The sequence below is a fragment of the Nematostella vectensis genome, chromosome 5 (genome assembly GCF_932526225.1).
Source record: "Nematostella vectensis chromosome 5, jaNemVect1.1, whole genome shotgun sequence".
Taxonomy (NCBI): domain Eukaryota; kingdom Metazoa; phylum Cnidaria; class Anthozoa; order Actiniaria; family Edwardsiidae; genus Nematostella; species Nematostella vectensis.
Window position 1 is genome coordinate 13,194,196 of NC_064038.1, and position 22,671 is coordinate 13,216,866.

Genomic DNA, 22,671 nt, shown 5'->3' on the forward strand with positions numbered 1-22,671 from the left:
TTTGTTCCAGAAAAGACAGCATTTAGGAGAGCTGTGGAGATTCATTAGAATTAAATTATTTTCTCATCCAGGCAAAGCCAAACAAGAAAATATCCCCATAAATCCACCTTTGCTTGCAAAAATCCGTAAGCACAACACTCAATTATGCCCCAATAGACTTAAGGATGTCCAAGGCACCCTCCCAAAGTGATGATGATACAAGCAACCATCAAATTGAGCTCGAATTAGCACAGCGACCAGGAATTAGAAATGGGACCGCAGAGCACTGTTGGAAAGCTTGGATACCGCTGACTAGGTGCAGCGATGTTTGAAATGGACGGGCTGATCAAAACTCAAAATAACGGAGGGAGGTATCTGTTTTTGTTCTGTTTCCTTTTTTTTGTAAATTTAGCTAGAAAGTAGTCAGTGGGTTCAATACACTCATTACTTATACCTAAGATGGCGATTAAGAACGCCTAGACGGAAAGAGATCTAATCTGTGTTATGCTGAGGGAAAAATAGTAACTGCGTGTCCCGTTTTCAACAAAGTAATATTTGGACTCACTGTGGTTTAAATGTCAATATGCAAGGCTACACCTTTGATGCAATGAACGTACTTTTGCTGCTCATTAACCATACACAGATTTTGTTAGCATTGGGATTTAGCCACCAGATCTCTAAAGGTTAATTTAGACAGCACGACTCAGTCGTATGCGACCTGCCTACGACATGTCTTAGCCCCGAATTACACACTACGACTTTCGTATCCGAACATCGTAGCAAAGTCTTAGGCCGATTTACACTCGACGACTCGAGTTGTAGAGGTGCTGCGGGCAAGTTGCATACGACTAAATCGTGATGTTAAATCAGCCTTTATAGTTTATAATGGGACGGCCTCAGTTATTGCAGTAGAATACAATGATCCTATTACAAAAATGCCTACCCCCAGCTGGTAAGCGACAACTATTGAAGTGGTCCCTGTTCTCGAACCACGTCGTTTCCCTAGATGTATCGAGTTATCGTGGTTTATTAAAAATGGAAGTATCCCTCCCTCCGTCCAACACCGAGAGTAAGTACGCAGCTGCTTGTCTCCTATTATCTTTGCTCTACAAAGGAGTTATTTTGTCTCTATTCTTCTCGTTCTTTGTGTCGAGGTGCGGGTATTGTTCATTTGCCCAATCAAATTGCAGCTTGTAAGAGCTGCGTACTGACCCAGCTGCCACACTAAACTACATAGTATGTATAGATAGGGAAGAAACTTGTTTGAACGCCTTGTTGTTCACCAACACGTCGGCAAAAAACAAAGGTGTTACAAAGGAAAGGGAGTGAATGATGGTATTTCTTTTATTTCAAAATAGTCTCTTGAACAAAAAATTCCATAACTAAGACAATTGAATGAAGCCAAAATCAGATACAGAAGACATACAAGTGCAGGAACACTATCGGGTAAAAAAAGCTCAGTCCAAGGGGTTTTTATTGGGTTTCCTGTGGTCGGGATTCCTGTGAATGAAAAGGGTTAGTCCCAGCTTGTCCCAACCCCCGAGGTCAGCGGTTGATCTCAGAGCACAGAAAACCCGGTAAAAACGCCTGGGATAAGGCTGGGATGAACCTATTATGAATTTGTGCCTTGTGCCCGACTTGCAGGATATTCCCCCTTTTTTTACCTCGAATAGAGAAAACTCTAATCGTCTTGAAAAATATTTTTTATTGCAAAGCCTTCTAAATACAGTGGTACCTCTATGGAGCCCATAACGCACCCATATTTTAAAGTGAATATATGATCGCCTGTAGATGAGTCAAAGGAAAACATCTCTGCTATGATCAAATTATAGTTAAAAACGACGTGATAATCGGGACTTTATTAGTCTACAAGACTTAGATTAAAATTTAGTGAATATTTTCGCATTGGGGATGTGAATTTTATGATGGATAAAAGCATTGCGTGGCAAATACAACTTGGATTGTTAGGGCGAACAAAATCTTCAAAAAGACACGAACACCAACAAAACTGTCAAAACACATACCGCGCCTATCGCGACTATAAGGTAAAGTCGGCAGTTCTATAAAATTGTTACAGTAAAATGTGTCTTGTTCAGTCCCTGCCAAGTAGATACTAAAACCATTATTCGCCTCAGGCTCAGCAAAAAGCTGGAATCGTCCCCTAGACGCTTCGCGTTGTTAAGTATTTAGATACCTCCATAAGGCAGCCACTTGTCTTGGCCTCTGGGATTGGCACTTAACGGAAGTACCTCTTTATTGAGACTGTGGCTATGCACTACCTCCATAAAGCGACCGACCTCAATTAAACAGCCACTTGTCTCGGCCCCTGGGATGGCCACTTACTGGAAGTAGCACAGCATTGAGATTGTGGCTATGGACTACCTCAATATGGTGGCCGACCTCGATTAAACGGCCACTTGTCTTGGCCCCTGGATTGGCTACTGTATCGAGACTGCCGCAATGTATATTTCACGCCCTTATTTATTTTTTCACAGAAAAACATGCTTCACGGATACAGGATTACATCAGCGCTTTTTTCGTAAGTAAATAGAAAATACAGTAAGGTTTTGGAAGGATGAAATTAACTACCTTTTGCAAAAGTAAATTGAATATATTATATCGTATCTTTCGGGTTTTATAAACGAAATGACTGAGAAAGCTAAATTAAAATACAACATTCAAATTTAGTTGGTGATTGGTGCGTTAATAGAAGCGAAAACTCATTTGCCAATCTAAAAACAACGATGGTGGAATAAGCCGGGTGGGAAATTATCCCCCGGGTTTTCTGGGTAATTTTCAATACGCCATGTTTTCGAAGCTTAGTGCTGCCACATCACTACTAAGATGGTACGGACTCATAAACGGTGACGTATATATCGTTGTATTTCCGTCTGCTTTAGTCACTATTTTTGGCTTGAATTTCACATTACTCAAATATAAACGATGTCTAAATTTTACCACTACTTTATCTATATACAAAACACTTAATTCTTTGAATTTTTTAACTGATTTTCAATTAATTAAAAATAAATTATTCTACTAAATTCCTACTAGAAATAATTTCTACAAATTTCAGACATTTGACATTGTTCATAGAACAATGAACCATATCCCCCGCGGTCATATGTCGCCACAGGCAACCCACTGACCGGTAAAAGAACGCATTGTAAAATGTCTGGGAAAATAGCACAGCCATAAAGCTTGTGCTTAGCACGAATCCGGAACTTTTGACCAAGTAAAGCATACAATAAATTCAATTTTTTTATCTAGTTTCTCAGGGGAAATTATCTGAATATGAAAGTAATTCTTATATTGCCTTGTGGTAACATATAACCATATTCTATCACTATTCCTTTTGTCAAAATTTAAACTCTCGAAAAGAAAGTATTTGCGCTCCCTAGCGTGACGAGGTGGCACCTTGAGTGACAGGATTGCGTTACTAATTACCTAGACTCCTGAACGTACTGTTGCTCTCGACGACGTAACGCCTCTATGACTGACACGAGTTTCTTCAGGTCGGTCTGAAAACAGAAAACGAAACAATAAACATTGGTGGGGGTAGGGGGGGGGGGGGGGAGGTTGCATTTTTTGTCTGGCTTTAGGGCATTTTTTAACCTGAGTATCAGGCCCTCCTATGTTTCTATCGCGCCGGGGAGAGACAAGACAAGGGCCTGATAGAAGTAGGGAAGCAATTTCCCACGGACGTAGATTGTGGTCGAGTCCGCGGACTCCCAGCGGTCATACCCAACATCACAGTCGGAATTTTCCGATCACCATCTCCGGAAAGTGCGAGATTGTCGGAAAAATCCAAGATGGCGATCCGACTTTTGTGTATGGTGACAGACCATATAAATATCTGGTCTTAGTCTACTCAATTTAGTTAGTGTTTATTAATTCATGTGTCGTCAGGCAGATAAAAAAAATTAAATGAGCAAGAACGGACGAGTGAGTCAGCCAATTAGTTTCCTAATCTCGACTGAGAAACGCGCGGGTTCGTTGTTTTGCGTTTTATCTCTGGTAATCATAACAAGCACGTAAACGTTTAGCAGGCGCGTACACAGGATTAGCTGAGGGGGGGAGTGGAGGGGTTGCGCAGGCATAGGGTATCATATGATACCCATCTGAAAAAAATGCCAATTTATGATGTAATTTCTGTAGACTCTTCTGTGAGTTTTAATTGAAAATCTAAAAGTACTTATAATAAGTTACTTATGATGACGAGTATATATCCATGTATATATATGTAAACCTTCAAAATTAATTGATATAGAAGAGCAGGTATGAAAGACATTTTGCATTGTGAATAAAACTTCATATGCTAAGAGGTACCCATTAAAGTAAGTAAAATAAGTACTCAATTAAGTTATTAGCTAATAACTTTATTAAATAGAACAAAGGGAAAAAAAGTAAAAGCAACCGCCAGCTGTCATGGTTCAAATTTATATAAGATACATTATCAGAAAACTTCAATGAAAATGGTTGGAAAATTTTATTCAGTATACAACAAAGTCAGGAATGTCTCTCTTACTCGTATGGGTACATAAGAGAGAGACGTAACTCTTTTGTCATATGGCCGCCATCTTCTTTCATGATGCTCGATTCCGAAGATGTTTATTCGGAAGTTTCCGATTGAGAGGTTGGGTATGACCGCTGCAAGGCCGCGGACTCGACCACAATCTACGTCCGTGGGAAATTGCTTCCCGATACAAGTACTGTTCAAATCGCATGTTCTCATGCCGGATTCCGGCATGGCTCCAGATTGGTCGAAAAAACAAAGGGTACTCGAATGGGACGCGCTGATTGGTTCAGCTATATATAGGGTCCTAACCAGTCGACTGCTCGTTCTCAGAGTAATGGCGGACTTTAAAAGTGCTTTTGACCTTGCGTTAGCAGAATCAGAGAAATCGTTTTCTATAACATTTAAAAAATATATATTTTCTCCCCTTCATTTTCTTCGGAAAAATTCCGCCTGATGCTCAGGTTAGATGTTCAAATGTTTTCCCAGGCCGGTCATAGCGTGTGTTTAGTTTTCATTGGTATCGTTTTTCGAAGCGAAGATCTATTAGTTATATCAAAGGCGCTGGATTTCATAGAAGCTGTTTAATACTACGGACATCATTAGTAGTAGCTATCAAATTTTTAGACAGACCAGGCGCCGAATATTTGAGAAATTTGTCTGTGAGAGCACGGAGAATGCTTGGGATTGTTTGCGGCACTTCCCGCGAGTTGTTGATCTTGTGAGCTTATCAAATTATGGCATTTGTGTTCGAGCAGCGGTTTGTCTATTTAGACGAAAAAGCCTGTAGTAAATTGCTGATGTGAATATCCTGTTGTAAGTTAGTGATGTATGGATATGCAGTCATATCGTAAATCTCCTGAGCCGTGAACTATCTTTGCGTTTCGAATCATTTAGCGAACCGGGGTTCGTCGTTACTAAAATTATTACCCTTGCATATAACACCAATGTAGTTTTGTTTTACATAAATGCTGTTTATAATTTGATTGTGCCACCACGCGAGTCATTGGAAAATTGACAGCCGACGTATTTTGACAGTGGCCCTCTTTAACAAGGCTTCTTCTGACTTGAAGAGTACAAGTGTTTTGTGTAGCCTATTATCTGTGGGTACCCTGTCTTTGTGGCCCATATGCCCGGGTTCCCTGTGCTCCCTACCTGCGTAGTGCTCAGTTGCTTGAGCTCGTTCTCGTATACGATGCAAAGGTCGTGAAGAGATGCTAGGTCTCGTGCAGGATCCGAAGACACTTGTTCGTGTGTCTTAGGACATTCCCTCACATCCTGTAAAATAAAATTGGATTAAGATAGCACACACAGTCGTGTATATCCACAAGGGGTACCTAGATAGTACATCATTACGATTGAAAAAGCGGCGTCCTTCGACATGAATTCTTAGATCATAAAACAACGTAAACCCGTTATTATAGACATCTTCTTCACGAAGATAACTAAAAAAAAATTGGCGACAATTGCTTCGCTTTAAGGACACGGCATTGAAATCTTGCATTTTAATTATGCCTGTTCTAAGATGTCAGTAAAAAAATCATCCATGAGCGACAACATCCTTCCTTCGTTCTAAATGGACTTACCGATAACTCGTCCATAAACGAGACCATCCTCTCTCTGTTTTTCTGCATGAAGGGATTCACAGGGGTCATACACGATTCCTGAAAACAATAAAAATAAACCTTAAGAGAGGGGTTTCAGGTAACGTCACATCACAAACCACAGGGAACCCAAAAGAACGGCAGGGTATAAGCTGGGGTTGGCCTTTTCATCCACTCTATGCTTACTCCCCGTGAAACGCGCAGAAAGTTCCCACAAGGAAGATAATCCATGGGCAACGTACCCGCTCATTATGTTCCAAATACAGGTTTCAAAAGCGCAATAAGAGATGGATACTTCTACTAGACCCCTTTATCCACAGTTCCCGAAGTAAGAATCTATTTTTTTTTTTACAACCGGTAACATCGTAAGCTTGGAATCTAAGGAGTCGAGATCAGCGTCTGATCAGGATTGCCCTTACTAAAGGGCAAGCTAATCAGGCTAAGCAATCACAAGCTAGCAATTGAAACTGGAAGGTATGAAAAGCCATCCAAAAAACCTAACGAAAGAAAATGCTTAGTATGCCAGACAGGTAAAGTGGAGGATTAAAAGCATTTTTTGTTAGAATGTCCGGCCTATAAAAATGATCGGGATGATTTACTGGAATTGGAATTGGGAGTGAAATTTGGAAGGGTTTCAAATGGTGAAGAATCAAGCAAAACTTAACTGAAGTAGCAAACGTGTAATAAATAGCCATCGAGTTCTCATAGTCCTATGGTTCTATACAATATACAGGTTTCCCGCCCGCTTGCCCTAGTTTTTTGGACCATTTAGAAGAAAAAGTACTTGAAAAGATATATTTTTGCCAAATTTTCCATGTCGTACCTTAGCCCCGAATTCCACAAGGTTTGCTAGCTTTTGAAGACACTTCGCAACTAGCGTCAGAGTTCTGGCCGCCGTAGCAGAAGGAAGTTCTGTTGGGTGCAATAAGGTGCTGTTAATTCCAAACCGGATAAAATAATAATTACATCAATCTGCCAAATGATTCTAAGAATGAAAATTACCATTGAAAAGTGAAAATACAACAAACAAAAACATAAACATCCAATCAGAGCACTTTTTAAGAAACATATCCCACTTACACAGCCAATCAGAAAACGACTAAGAATTTATCTAATCAGAGTGCGCTCCCCCTATACATGTGTGCTTGTTTATCTCTTAAATATCTTTCTTATATCTTACAATTTTCATATATCTCATATCTTTCTGGCTGCGACTTGCTTGACAAACGAAAAAAAAAATGCAGACTGCATTAATTTTTTAATATATATTTAATTAAACGGACTAAATCCATTTGAATCACTTGAAATTAATTCCACCTCTTATAAAAGCGGCCTCAATCTATGGCAAAATCATAAGACAATCATGAACTATTTATATATTTTCCAAATTAATATTTCAATATTCAAAGTTAAAGCAAAACAAGAGGCCCACGCACATCGGATCCGATGTCACGCAAGCCTGATTAAGTGTCACGCGACTCGGATCCAGTGTCACGCAAGGCGGATCCAGTGTCACGCAGGCCGGATCCAGAGTCACGCAAATAAGATTTAGGGTCTTAAAAGGTAGAAAGGTAGAATAATAAAGCAAAGTTACCTGACATCAAGTTACATGTCTTGGGGTTCATAATGGCTGGGCAAAACAAGCGTAGAAAAAGGAATCCGCTGAAAAACAATCATTGGCATTTGTAACAAAACTTACAGCATAAAGTCGTAAACACCAAAACTATTTAATGTGAAATGCTTATTGTCTTAATTAGAGAATTTAGCGGGCTTGTCCATATCTGGCTGTTCAAATCGCTCAACAAATTTTCGCTGCGTTAAAAAAAAAACGAAAAATCGCTCAACATATTTTCGCTGCTTACAGCTATTTCACTGGTCGCTCTGTGTAGAGCCCGTAAAAAACAGCAGCTATGCTAGCAATGCTGGTCGATGTAGGCAATGTTTGTCAATATATCGCTGCAATCGATCAAGCTAATCGCTAAACTAAACTAAGACTAAAACCTAAAACTAAGGCTAAACCTAGACTAAACCTATACGGTATACCATTTTACCTGACAACTCTCGTCCTTACTGTCTGGTTGTCGGCCCATTTGTCTTTCACATTTTGCTGCAGACATCCGAACAAGTACCGAAGTGTTCTAAATTGAAAAAAGAAAAGTCATTTTGTAGTAGAAATCTAAAAAAGAAGTGTCACACCTCAGATTGACCCTCCACTGAAATACCCAACAAGTCACTGTGCGCACTAGGTTTACGCGCGCTGTCATTTGCCGCCTGTTTAAGTGCTTTCGCGATCATAGCGCCGAACAAGACTGAAGAAAACTTTTATACAGTGCATATAATTTGTTGGATCGATTTGTACATCGTGATATTCGGTACTATAAGGTACACCAGGCCCGTAACCAAGGGGGTGCAGGGGGTGCGAAACCCCCTCCCCCCCACCCCACAAGGGCCGAAGGTCCATTTTCGGTTTTCAATAGACGTGCTATTTGTAGACAAAACTATAAAGCATAAGCTAGATCACTCTGGTATGTAGCCAAATCCGACAATAAACGTCCCGTGGAGATACTGCAAAGGCATAAAAAAAAATCCCTTTTTTGTTTTTTTCGGGGGTTTTCAGATTTTTATAAGAGAACTTACTCCCTCCCCTCCCCCCGGAAAAATTAGGTCCACTTTTTCGGATTTCGCACCCCCAAACAAAAATCCGGGGTACGGGCCTGTAAACTTATCAGTAAACTATAGTATGGTAAATATTGCATGGTGCAAATCCAATGACATACTTCGGGCACTCCTCGGCGGATGTAAAAATCGCATCTATCGCTTCAAACAGGAATTCCAGGAGCTGCTTGAGGTTGACGACGGTGTCTGCACCCTTCTCCATTTTGGCAGGATTCAACTGCAGTGGAACGATAACATAGGTGAGCACAGTGAGTCAAGAGTGAGGGACTGGGGGAGGAACCACAAGAGCGGGCGGACCACAGGCGTCCCAAACCCTAGGTATGTTTCATTATTTGTAAAAAAAAAAAATGTATAAGGTCATAAAAAAATTATCATCGGACCTTTTAGAGAAATTGAGCCATTACAATCAAGAGCTCGCGCAATCCGTCTCAGTAAGTCCCCTCGCTAGACTGTGAAAGCCGCAATTTCCTAAAGTTGAATATTATTGTTATTTTTATTACCTTTTATATTTTTACATATGATGAAGTAGACTTGTGGGCGGACATACCTCACATGACTGTTTGCACTCCAGTATCTTGAGTATGACGTCCTTGATGGTATGCTGAAGGTACGGAATAGCGACCATCTTCATGTATTGGTCCATTAAACTGGTGGCAAGGGATGCGCCACGAAACAGAGTAGCTTGCTCGTCTACACGATATCAAGGACAAGAAGAGTGTAAGTGAAGACACAAAAGTGTAAAAGAACAAGGACAGTGTAAGCGAAGATACAAAAGTCTGTACAAGAACAAAGCAAGGTGTAAGCGGAGATACAGATGTTTGTAATGAACAAGGCCGTTGAAAGCGGAGATAAAGAAATCTGTACAAGGACAAGGACACTAAAATCTGAGATACAGAAGTCTTTACAAGAAAAAGTACGGTGTAAGCGGAGATACAAAGTATGTCCAAGAACAAAAACAGTGTAAGCGAAGTTACAAAAGGCAAGGGTCAAATGGGATTGCTCGATAAATACAAGATAGCTAGAGATGACACCGCATGAGAACAAACAAAGGAGGATGAGTGTAAAATGGATGGACGGTGATGACGATGATTATGATGACGCTGTTGATAAAAATGATGGTGATTGTGATAAGAACAGGGGTCATAGTGTTAATAATCCAAAATTCACAGTATACTCACAGTCGCATTTGACTATTTAGATATCTAAAGGGAAAGGTGGCTGGTTATGTTCACCTTGTTTCTCGATTTCTCTTGCGTTCATTGTCTTCAAGAGAAATATCTCTTGCTTCTCATGGCGGAAGATCTTCAGCAGGGTTGAAGCAAGAACCACTCTGTCTTTGCAGACTTGACCAAGAGCGGTTACCGCGACCAGATCTTCATCCAGTAGAATCTACAGGGAGATAGAGAGACGGGAGGATGAGAAGAAATAAGAAGACAAAGTAAGGTGATGTGAGGTAGATAAGGTTTAACTAAAATGAGTAAAAACGTAGGTGGGACTATGTTTGACGTATGAGTGACGTATGGTATAGGTCAAATGAAAAAAAGAGAGACGTATAAGGGTGGGGTGACATGTAAGGTTATGTAGGATATGGGGTAAGATAAATTGAAGGTACAAAAGTTTAGGTGAGGTAAGATGAAATTGGAAAAGGTTAGGTGAGGTAAATTGAAATTAGTTAAGGTTAGTTGAGGTATGGTGATATAAGATAAGGTTAGGTGAGGGATGGTAAGGTGAAATAAGACAGGCTAGGTAGGTTAACATTTAATGAGGTTAGGTGAGTTGAAATAAGTTAAGGTAAGGTGAGGTAAGGTGATTTAAGATAAGGTTAGGTAAGATATGGTAAGGTGAAATAAGATAGGTTAGTTGAAATAAGATGTTGTTAGCTGAGTTGAAATAAGTTAAGATTAGGGGAGGTAAATTAAAATAAGATAAAGTGGGAGATAAATTGAAATAAAATAAGGTGATGCGAGGTAAGGTAGGGAAAGGGGTTAAAATAAGGTAAACTGACATAAGGCAGAGTTAGGAGAGGCAAGGTTAAATTAAGCAATGCAAGGTAGGTCTTGATCTACTTGAGCGTGGTGAGGTGAGGAGATATATGAGCAAGATAAAACAGGATCGTGCCTGAATAAATTTTCCTTAAGGAGAACTTTCCTAGACTAGCTTTACCTCCTTCAAAGCTTCGTATTCTTCAACGGGCATGATTATCTCGTGCTAAAAGACAAAGAAAACCTTTATAAGCAAAGAGCACATATTCGAGTTATAAAGCAATAAACCATACATCTTATATTTAAAGCTTTTTCAGGCTTTAGATGGGGAGAAGGGGTACTTGAGAGGAAAGCTTAAACGAGAAGTTACGATAAAAATATACAGCCACGTTCTTAGACGTTTGGTTCTTTTGACGTACCGTGAATTTGACTCTAATTCTGACATTGCCAACTTCAGCCTTGCCATGCGACGCGGCTGCTAAGGGATACCAATCATCAACAGTCTGACCTTTTGGAAGCTTGTTTAGTGGTACTAGCACGTGACCTGTCGACATGATACAATCAATCACACTTACTTTTCGCGTATCCCTGCAACGCATCCTTGTCAAACATTCTTATCACGCCTTTCTGCCAGTCATTCCTGTCACACATCCCTGTCACACACTGTGATTGCCAATCCTCGTCACACATCCTTGTCACGCATCCCTGGCACACATTTTGATCACGCATCTTTTTCATGCATTCCTTTCACACGTCATTGTCACACACTGTGGTTGCCAATCCTCATCACACTTCCTTGTCACACATCCATGTCACGCATTCCTGTCACGCATTCCTGCCACGCATCCCTGTCACACACTCTTATCACGCATCTTTTTCATTCATTCCTTTCACACATAGTTGTCACACACTGTGGTTGCAAATCTCGTAAGACGTGCATTCCTTGTCACGCATACCTGTCACGCATCTCTATCATACAGCCTATTCACGCACCCCTAACCCTAACACATTCCTGTCCCTCATTATTGTCGCATACCTCTGTCACGCATTTCTGTCACACACCTTTTCCACACACCCAAGGGTTGTAAAAGTGCAATCGTCCTTTACCCTCAATAACCCCACCCTTTGGTAAACTGTACTCCTTTACGCCTGCTATATATACCCCTATATGCACAAACTACCTACCAATTAATACGTCCTTCGTTCGCCAGCTTTTGTTGTAAAGACTTAGTGTGAATGACGATACATCACTTGGAAGATCGCTGAATTAGAAAAAAAAGCGTTCAACTGTAAATTGTAAGAAGCGGCGTCCATAGTGACGCTATATTGTGTAGTTCCAGAAAATATCCATTCCCCCCATGGAGGGGATTGGAAATTCCGGGGGATGGGGGGTTAAAACGTCCTGGAATTTCCAGAGGGGAGGGAGGGGGGGGATGCTCTTTTTCCTAAACAGTTACTGTATTTATTTCTTTCCAGGGGGTTGAAAATTCCAGAGGGATGGGGGGTCATACCTCCGACCCACCGGTTATACCTTTGATTTTCATAAGTTCATGATATAAATAACAAAACACGGGCACATTCATTCTTCTACAGTTTGCATTGCCTAAATCCGCCAATCCTGTTTTGAGTTTGCACAATGAAAGCACAAGAAAAGTACGTACACCTATTTCAAATAAGGTTTCACTCGAGAATCCAAGTATCGTAACCCGCAATGGTTCATAGGTGACGAATAACAACATTATACACCTATTTCAAAAAAGGTTGCACTCAAGAATCCATGTGTCGTAGCCCGCGGTGGTTCATGGGTAGCGTAAAAACGCTGTATCCTTGTATCTGAAAGCCATGTGAATGTTCATAAGAACATGAACAAAAATTCTACAGCTTTTGAAGCCTGGATTTGTATTTCATTTACGCTTATTTGCTTATTTACTTGATACCCATAAAGCACTGCGGGTTACTATTACAGATTCTACGAAAATGAAGTAGGTGTATGAAACAGGTCTAAAAATTATATGCGCATAAGAGTTTACAACTACGAGTTTACAACTATGTTGACAATCAATGTGTTTATGGGGGAATTCAGAATAAGTAAGAGTTATATAAAGGTCGCTGTTGGTTCTAAGAGAAAACAGTTAACGTGACTCGTTCACACAGTTGATAACATACACTTGACTTACTTGAATTTAAATTCCTCGTTCCATAGCGGCGTCTGACCCTCGAAGGTTTTCGTCCGGCATGTTTTAACCTCGTTAAGTGAGACCATGCAATACGGATGCGAGACTTTGTTTAGGGGTAGTTTGTGGGCCTCGATGACATTCAACTCGAGGCTCCGCAGCTGTTTTACGTCCACATCGATAACATCCAAACTCTTGGATTTGCCACATATCTTTTGCACAGCGTCCATCCATTCCTTGAAATTACGACGATAGGAGCCTTTTAAGCTCATGACTTAAGAAAACACTTAGAGCAAAGGGTTTTGCACAAGTCAGCGAGTTTTTATGCTGGGGCAATCAGAACTAAAAACAATTCCGCTGATTCCATTTATACGGGCATGACCTGGCGTGACTAGAGGTGGGCTCTGTTTCGTGATTGTTTAAATCCTTTGGGAGCAAATGTTGACAAAAGTGTACAAACGCGACTTGAAAGCGCGCACAAATTCCTCAACCATTCAACTAATATTCAGACTCAAAGCCTTATTCCTGCTTTTGTTTGTATTTCAGATGAAAAATGAGGCTTGGAATAAACCATAGAGAGGATAGAGCGCGTTGTTTGAATTTCCCGCTATTTGGCGCTAATTACGCGGGCCAGACAGTCTCGCTTGCTTTCGCGCCGTTATCCCGCCGCTTTTATCTTGCACGCATGTATGCTGGTTCAAGATTTTCCGTGATTTTCTAGTCTCGTAGGTTTTATTTCACTAAGGCAGTGTCACTTCTTAGACGCCAAATTGTCTCTTGAAAGCAAAGTCGGTGAACAGACTGAACGGAAGCCCGGGGGAATAAGGCTATAGAGGTACAATATGATGTTAATACTAATTCGTGTCCTTTTTATTCAGGCGTGAAGGCTAAATGTGAAAAGAAGAGATACCTGATTGCAACCTTGACCCGGAGAAAATTGAATAGCTCATCTTATAATTTTTTTTTGGCGACTAATTATTCAAAACAAGTCCCAAAAGTCTCGAATTCTGCTATTTGTATATTTGGATCGAAACTACAAAAGCGTGGTCGTGATTTTGCTTTGGAACCATAAGGATACAATTATTTCTTTTCTGTCAACTTGACATTGGCGCAAACAGACACGGGCCAATAACAGCTGTACAAAGGCAGACACGCAGGCTTCCCAATTACATTCGCACAGAAACAAACAGATATCCCTAAATCAACAGCGCAGAACCAGACACAGGCATCCCAAGAACACATGTGCAGAAACAGACTAGTCCAAAAGCCCACACAGCCAAACCCCCAAAAAAGTTAGCATACATACATTTGCTAAGTCTGGTGTATCAGCACAAAGATAAGTCATGCGGGATTCACCCAGGGCCCGCACTACCACCTGGAAACAGTTCGGTCTGCAACAACAATAAAAAGTACATTAAATAGTTGTTCATAATTATAATTATAAGTAAATGACCAGGAGGGCCATCGGTGTGTCCCCCAATTTTCTTAAGTTTCTGTGTTGTCCCCCCCCCCCCCCAAGTATTTCAAAGTCTGTTGAAAAATCATGATTGCACTAGCATGCTGTTCCAAAAGAAATTCTGGAATGAAAAAGCATCAACCATTATGTTTATACACCATGTTAGGAAATACTGAGAGATGTTCTGCACTATTTGCACAGCATGACAGGGGCTTTGTACTCTCCCATGTTCCTACTGAGAACATAGATTATTTGGCATTTTTATGGTTTGCCTTATCTAATAAAAAAATGAAAAAGAGAAATCTGTGTGGCCATAGCCATTGCTCGGAACGTTCCATAATTTTCATACCAGATTCTTTTTCTTTCAAATATTTTGTTCAAGCAATCCCTCAAAATCCCTCATGACATCTCGGGGAATTTAGTGATTAAATGTTCCCAAAACCTCGGGATGATTAGTTGAAGTCCCGACGCCGCAGGCTAAATTCCCCGAAATGCCATTCTAAAACTTTGTAATACCATGGAAATAAACTCGAGGAAATAAACTAGCAACTACGAGTAATTTTAGGTTGGATGAGCAAACACGGTTCAATGGATCAGGGTATACGCATTGTTCTTTTTATCCCTCTATAGACCACCACATTTTCACGAACAATTCTTAAATCAAACATAGTTGATTAACATAGTTTCTATACATATCTAGAGTTAAGTTCTTTGACGTCATTAGCACTCATGCGTACAGCATCAAAGTCATCCCACATGGATCAAATCTAATGTTGTTATAGGTAACGCAAGATCAAATACTCTGGTCTCTTGGTGCAGAAGCTGCCTTCTATTTGTTTGCCTGGTGGAAACTAGAAGCCAAGCATCTTTGGTACTAAATTTCTCTCATGCACTGATGTAGAGGGAAATTTAGAAGACAAAAAGATTACTTTGTCTTTTTCTGAATTTCCCTCATTATTGATGCATGAGGGGGATTTAGAAGCTAAATTTTCCTCATCATTAATACATGAAGGAAATTTAGAAACTAAATCTCCCTCATCATTAGTGCCAGATCGAAATTTAGAACCATTTATTGTTTTCGCTAGTAATTGTCCCATAGAAAACAAAAGAATCCGAGGTGATAATGGTATTACAATCACAAATACAAGGATCAGCCCCTATTATTTGGATATATGGGGAGCATCCCGTCCCCCCCCCCCCCCTTCTCCTGGGGATGATGTATACTGACCTGCCAAAGAAGCTCTCTAGTACTGCATACACAGTAGAGAAAGTCAAGTCCAGCAGCATCTTTGGCTTGGTTCGCTAGACACATGACAGGGATAATAATCAGACACTTTGACTCTTTTCTTCTTTTGGTAAATACAAAATGTGGGGCATTTTTTGAAAGTCAAAGGCCAAATTTAATTTGGAGGTGTTTTCAGAAAAAATATTACAATAAGCAAAGGATCTTTTATATATATTATATTCTTGCATTTTCTATATGGTGTTTTTGAACCCTTCAAGGTGAAGAAAAATCTAGATACCCCTGACCTTGTATAAAGATTCCATTTCTGGTTACAGGCTTGAGTCAGTTAGTGAAAATAGCCCCTGATCACTAGGGGGTCAAACCATAAAAACATGGCCTAACATGGTAACAAGGACGGCCAGGCCTATTATTTAAATCATAGGTGCCATTAAGCGTCTGGGTACAAGAACCAACCTTTTCATTTTCAAAGAAGGATAACCTCTGTTCATCAGCATCCAGGACGCAAAACATCCTTTTCCACTTGTTACGATGACCTAAAAAATTAACAATATTCTATTATTCAATATTAACAATATTCTTCTAGATCTCTCTAGAAAAAATGCAAAAAATGGCAAATAAATAACCCAGAAGCACAAAATCAAAATATTTTTCTCTATAGCATTGCATGTAGCATTGCATTAAGTTGTATGAGAGGGGAAATTTATATCAAAATAAAGTCATTGATTGGTACTGTGAAAGTGCTGTGTTTCTTTCATTTTGACATGCTGCTTTCTTATACAAATTAGTGTTCAGGTATTGTAAAAATAACTTCAAGAAAGTTCCAGCGGAAATAAATTTATTATTTGAGCACCAACACCCCAATACTATATTAAGTTACATGCCCTTCTTGACTTAGTAGGTCCACTCTTGTAGGTTTGTTGGGCCCAAAACCTATCATAACCACAACTCATCTACTAGAAATGTTACACACCTTTCTTGGCTAAGTGTCCTCTCCTGGAAGCCTGTTAAACCTTTCTTATATGTGTACCCTCTTGAAAGGCCTGTTGCTCCCCCGCCTTCACCCACCACCCAATCACCAGCACCCTAATCCTATACTACAGATACACACCTTTCTTCACTAAGTATCCCCTCTTGGAGGCCTGTTGGCTAGTGTTGATGATGGAGACTTGGCCACTTGTCTGGGGTGGAAAGGTGAACCCATCCATCTGGTCACTGCATCTGTTGCTAGGTGTTGTCGGACGATTTGGAATTTCCAAAACGGATGGCTGAGATAGAACAAAAGTATGAGTATTTAGTTGGTTGGGTCATGTAGAAGCTACCAGAAGATTTCACCACATTGGATTGATGCACCACAGACGAAACAATTGGAAACAAAACAATAGAACGAGATTACAATAGAACAGTGAGGTAATCTAGCCAATCCTGTTAGGCATTACGAGTGGGCTTCTACACTTCTGAATTGGTTAGAAGGAAAGGAGTGCTCTCAGGCCCGTAGCCAAAAGATTTCTATAGGTTATTTTAAAGACATAGTGATGTGCACAGTATATCTCCAGCCAAACGTTATAAATTTTTGTTTGCTCTGAGCAGACCTTCAAGCCCCCTGGCTATGGGCCTGGCTATACTTCGCCTCTGCTGTAAGAGAACTTCATAAGATAACCATTTCAAAAGAAAATCAAATCTGCTTGGATTCAGTGGATTTCTATCTACTATGCATGCTTCTGTAACAGTGCCAGATACTGAAAGAGGGGAGGGAACACTGAACCCACCCCTGTGTCATATCTTACCCTTAGTACTGGCTCATTGAGAGACAGCCCCTCAACAATGTGCTCATGCTTGTATCTCTTAACAACATCATCAATGCTGGAGATAAAATAATATATTAATCAAGGAGAGATAATCATTTAAACATTTTTATATTGCATTGTTTTGATTAGTTCCATACTGTACGTCTCCACAATAACACAAGTAACTTTACCTACTAAATATCCATCGGCCTGTCCTACCACTATTAAGTAAGGGTCAAATACCGAGGACGGAGGCAGTTATATCAGCCTGAGGGCGCAGCCCTTGTAACATGGAGTTTCAGTGTGAGCACGCTGCGAGAATGGAGCTCACTGACAGCGAAGAAGAGTGACTTATTTTTATTACACCAAATATCTATTTTCAAGAACTGTAATGTCAATGACAATGAACAAGCGAGTGAGTAGACGCCTCAGATAGACACACCACAGCCTAAATTTGCTGGTGGAATAATTTTACATAATTGCACATAAAAATGTGGCTGAACTTATTGTTGAATTTAAAGGGTTTCAAATACAAATTTTGCTTTCATGACAATTACATCGATGCATTGTTAATATTCAATCGTTTTTGTTATCAAACTGTGGCAAAAAAGTGGTGTTTTTTTGCTCATTTCTACTCAAGGTTTAATATGATGCTCCTTCTTAGTATTTACGTTAATACATAGTTTTTAACCTACTCCTCCTCATTAGTATTCTTGTGAATTATTCATAGATATTTTAGTTAAATATAGGACTTGCAAGATCAATGGATATAGCGTCAATCATGTAATAAGCTACTGGATACTGTACATCTTACCTACCACCCTCGCATATCACCAGTTAGCTACTGCATACATTCTGCCTACCAAAAATCAATCTGCCTTGGCATATCACTAGTTGCAGTAGCTACTGTACATCCTGCCTACCAAACACCCATCCAACCGGGCATATCACTAGTAAGGTATACTTTATACATCTTACATACTCCATCCACCCAGGCCTGCAACTAGATAGCTACTGGTAACAACATACCTGCAAAACACACGTCCACCCATTGTGTACTGCTGGCCTTGTCGTCTGATAAGGAAGCGTGTGACGCCGTCCTGGTATCTACAAGGACATAAAGATTCTTAGTCCATGGCAAGAAATTTTAAGCTGGGGTATCCATGTACTCATTTAACGCCACTAATTTCTTAATTTCATTTTTTGTTTTCTTTAATTTTAGCAGACTTTCGAGACAAATGGGGGGGGGGATGTGTTCATCTGTGTTCATCTCGCAAGGCGATTGGTTAGAAGGAAAGAAGAAGTGATATAAATTCTTTCTATGATACATGGGAAAAAACTGTTCCTCAAAAAGAGGATATCGTAAAATAACCATTTCAGTAGTATGTCAAATCTACTTGGATAGCACATCTGGCAATGCCCATCAGGGTTCAAAATAATTTTTTGAATCTGCTAGATTTTGCCGGCTTTGTGGATTTGGTGGGAAAAAAGCCTTCATACTCAAAATATGAGAGGGGAATATAGAAAAAAAGAGCAGGCAAAGAACAGAAAACAGCCGGCTGCTATTTTCAACGCTGTCTATTATTCCTAAAAAAACTTTAAAAGTTGAGGACCCTTTTCTGCTGCTATAAAAAAGAAAAATACTGTATTGAGACTGTTAGTGAATTGGCTCTTCAGCCACCCTATTTTGTCATCCTATAGAAAATTAATGTACCAACCTTAGACTGAGTGAATAATCCCCCGGAGACTTATCACTTGGCCTTATCATAAAACTACCAACAGCTCCATCTAGTGGAATAGAGAACAGAAAGCCAGGACTGTAATTACTTTTATCAGTGTATTCAACAATAACATTTCCCTTACCAAGACTCAATTCTATTTTTTTTTAAAAAGCTCAATGACAAAGCAAGAAGGAAGAGGATCCACCATAAAGGAAATGATCAGTAGCGGCGGGTCACTGCCCCCCAGTTTTCTTAATGTCCCTTGTATCGTTCCCCTCCAGTTTTGGATATTCGTTACAGCACTGAGAATAGAGCTGTGTTTGTTTAGAAAAGAAAAGATTGTGGCCTAGATTTGCATTTTTGTTTATCTCAGCTAAAGAAAATTGCTAGAATCAAGCTCTAATTTTGTAAGATGTATGTAATTTTTAGCTTCAAAAATTATTTTCAATATTTTCGGACACAGTTTCACATTATAATCCGCAGCTCTTGTTTATTTAGCTGACACTTACCTCTCATCAAAATATCCTGAGCAGCCTCTTTTGTAACATCGTCAAAGAACCAGGGTTTCCCAGCATGCGGGTCAAGCTTGGGGTCCTGTGAAAAGGAGAATGATTTTTTTTTAATCCGTCATTCAAATAATAGTCATCAAAAACATACTGTAGGGGTTACCTTTGTAATGGAGACATTCAATGTGATTGATTTTCAACACAAGAAAACACAGAACAATTTTAAAAACAGCATACTACTTTTTTTCCGCAAAAAGACAAGATGATACCACTTCAACCTCTTATTTCCCTGATAATACTTACTGCATCATCAACAAGGGCTGCAGGTACGAGTCCCCTCTCTTTACTCTTCTGAGCCGCAACCCAAAGCCAGTCATTATCAAAGACATTATCGACTATGAATACATCACCCTTACAAAAGCTGAAAAAGAAACACACTATGTATTTGAATAAATAGGAAGTACTGTAGTAATAGTAGTGGCCTTCTGAGCAGATGGCATTTATACTAATTTTTTTAATGTGAAGAATAGTACAGCGACTTTGCTTAACGAAATCAGAGCAGGAAGTATATCTTTAGAGAGGTGCATCCAGGAATCCCCAAAAGGGGGGCCATAACAAGGGTTGTAAGAAAGGAGGGCAGTGGATCCATTGTTTTTCCTTATATTTCTTGTTATTTTCAAGTCAAATATCTGAAAATAGGGTGGCCAGGGCCGGCTCGGCCCACCCCTAGATCTGCCCCTCAGCATAAGATGATGCTTGTACTTTTTCTCTCACAAACTCTAGTGGCAGATGGGGCAGCCACACAGACGTGATATGGCACCTCACAAAAACATAAAATAATATCCAAATGATTCAGATGATGAAAAAAATTGTTGCCATTTTTCAACATAACATTAAAAATGGACGCCATAGTTGAAGGTCTTAGTCTAACTTTAATACAAAATAAATCCAATTGAATTGCTATGAATCAATCCAGTTATCTATAACAGCTCCACTCTATAAGTATAAATTGGTACATGAAAATACCATCTAATAAAAAAACTGATACCAACAATCCTCCACCCCCAACACACACACACACATGCACACCTTTGTCAAATTGTCTGCATGGCTGCATAATACTACAAGCTATGAAGAATAAAACAATAACTTACCTTAATTCATCTGTGTCAGGGGTCTTATTATAGGTGTATTTAGCTACCACCCTGCGACGGCCTTCCACTGGTTCGGGCGGAGCTACAGGGTGCACTAACTGTTCCCCTTTCAATAAACAGGACCAACTTGTGTAATAGCCAATCAGATCAGATAGTGAATCAAACTGACGACCTCCTATGTAGTAATCGCCGCAGACATTACTAATTCTAAAGTGCACGATGCCATTCTTTCCAAGATAAGATAGGGAGAATGTTGCAGGTTTCCGATCACTCTCACGGACAAGATAAGCACCAATTCTTCCATCAGCTGCAAGTCTTTCTTCACATGTTTTTCTGTCTAATTTTCCATGGTACCATCTACAAAGAAAAACAGTAAAAATGACTTATTTTTTTTTTATTTTGCTACATAAGGTTGTTATGTCTTGGTTTTAATCACAGCCGTGGCTAATCAAAATATTTGTAAAAAATATCTCATTCCCTTTCCCTGGGGCTCACCATTTTGGGCATTTTTTTTCGAACCCCATTCCCCTTTAACAATCCCCAGGATTTCAATGCAACTCTCAAAAAATACAGAGCCCCCTCTTAGAGTTTCCATTTTTTTCCAGAGCTCCCCAACAGTTTATTAGGTGCACAATAACTAGTAAGTATACAGTAAGCTGGAGTTGATACAAACTTCTTCAAAGCAAAAGAAAAATACAGTTTATTTCTTTGAAAAACAAAGTCACATTTTCACAAAAAATACTTCAAGGAGCTCCCATGGATTTTTATGCTAAATCTGATGCGATAATGTTAACATGACGGTTATCACTGACATCAAGGTTGATTTAAAGCTAAGTTTGTGTTGCTTGTAATCATTACATTTTATTTCAACGAGCAAATTAATAATCGAGCTGTCAAAGACTAAATTCGTAAAACTTAACGTGAATCGAATAAAAATCTCCGAATCTTGATTATTCCAAGTTTGAGATCCGGACAATCAAATTATCAAATTTTATTTGCCAATCAAATGTACTTATAGCCTTCATTTTCTACGAGAACATTGAATATCTCGAATAAGATCATCACTTCATGACAGTTTGAATTTCAGTATGCTCAATTATTTAACCGATTTTCCCCACTGTTGCTGACCCAAATCAATTTATCATTCAAACGCAAAACCCTTCAACTTGAACCTCAAATCGCTGTTAATAACCATAGGAGCGTAGATATGCTATCAGATATTAATTTCAGCATTCGAGGGAGAAACGAGAAGGGGTGGTATTTCTCTCACGCAGAAATGCAGACGAGACCGCTTACCTATCGTCTGGAGGTGCACTTAGGGATAGCTCTATATTATGTTCTTCATCTTCAAGATCCAAGCCAATTTCGTCCTCAAAGTTGTCTACTCCCTCGCTGTCTGCGTTATTTGCCCCGTCGGAACCCGAACTGAAGTTACGGTCCCTTCTGGCCGCCATGTTTTCCTCTCCCATTACCAGCAGGGATCGCGGGCTCATGTGTCATCTGTCATTTCGCAATGCCGGTGCGGGGGCCTGTGGCGATATGATTCCACCTAAGGTGTAAGTCTCCTTTGCAACCTCCGCGTTTGTTAGTCGCGAAAGCGCTCCAATCCGGGCGTAGGATATAACATTTCGCGATCGAAAATGCACTTTTAAAATTATGGTAATACGAGCAACAAAATCGTACAATTTTTGTGGCAGCATTTGAAAAAAAAAAGGTCGAAGGCTTTCGTCGCAGCAAAGGATAAACTGGTTCTTGCTGTTGTTTATCCGCCAAGTTTTTGCGTTGCTTGAAAACTTTTTGCTGCGAGACAAGTTTGGTTGATGTAGTAATACGGGCTACATTTCCAATATTCATTGCAAAAAGCAGAACCATC

The 22,671-nt window shown here is 39.8% G+C and overlaps 1 protein-coding gene across 1 annotated transcript; it reads right to left on the reverse strand.

Annotated features, from left to right (window-relative positions):
* Positions 1–1,664: 1,664 nt before the first annotated feature.
* Positions 1,665–22,312, reverse strand: LOC5507620 (ras GTPase-activating protein 1). Its single transcript, XM_032376354.2, has 25 exons — positions 22,095–22,312; positions 20,799–21,155; positions 19,948–20,065; positions 19,648–19,732; positions 19,136–19,205; positions 18,447–18,524; positions 17,418–17,493; positions 16,742–16,898; positions 16,087–16,166; positions 15,616–15,689; positions 14,238–14,322; positions 12,935–13,167; positions 11,943–12,019; positions 11,177–11,301; positions 10,939–10,983; positions 10,008–10,164; positions 9,323–9,465; positions 8,877–8,992; positions 8,151–8,237; positions 7,694–7,761; positions 6,923–7,011; positions 6,082–6,159; positions 5,651–5,773; positions 3,427–3,500; positions 1,665–2,434 (listed from the first exon to the last, which is right to left on the reverse strand). The coding sequence occupies exons 1-25, from the start codon at positions 22,289–22,291 to the stop codon at positions 2,278–2,280; spliced, it is 2,949 nt and encodes a 982-aa protein (XP_032232245.2). The 5' UTR covers positions 22,292–22,312; the 3' UTR covers positions 1,665–2,277.
* Between the last annotated feature and the right edge of the window lie 359 nt (positions 22,313–22,671).

Bases quoted from the DNA above. Each gene is read 5' to 3' on its own strand.
- LOC5507620 (XM_032376354.2), bottom strand. From the start codon at position 22,291: ATGAGCCCGCGATCCCTGCTGGTAATGGGAGAGGAAAACATGGCGGCC. The intron at 13,168-14,237 runs GTATGTATGCTA...CGTAATTTCAAG, and splicing joins ATACACCAGACTTAGCAAAT to GAATGGATGGACGCTGTGCA. The intron at 12,020-12,934 runs GTAAGTCAAGTG...TTTCTAATTCAG, and splicing joins AACGAGGAATTTAAATTCAA to CGATCTTCCAAGTGATGTAT.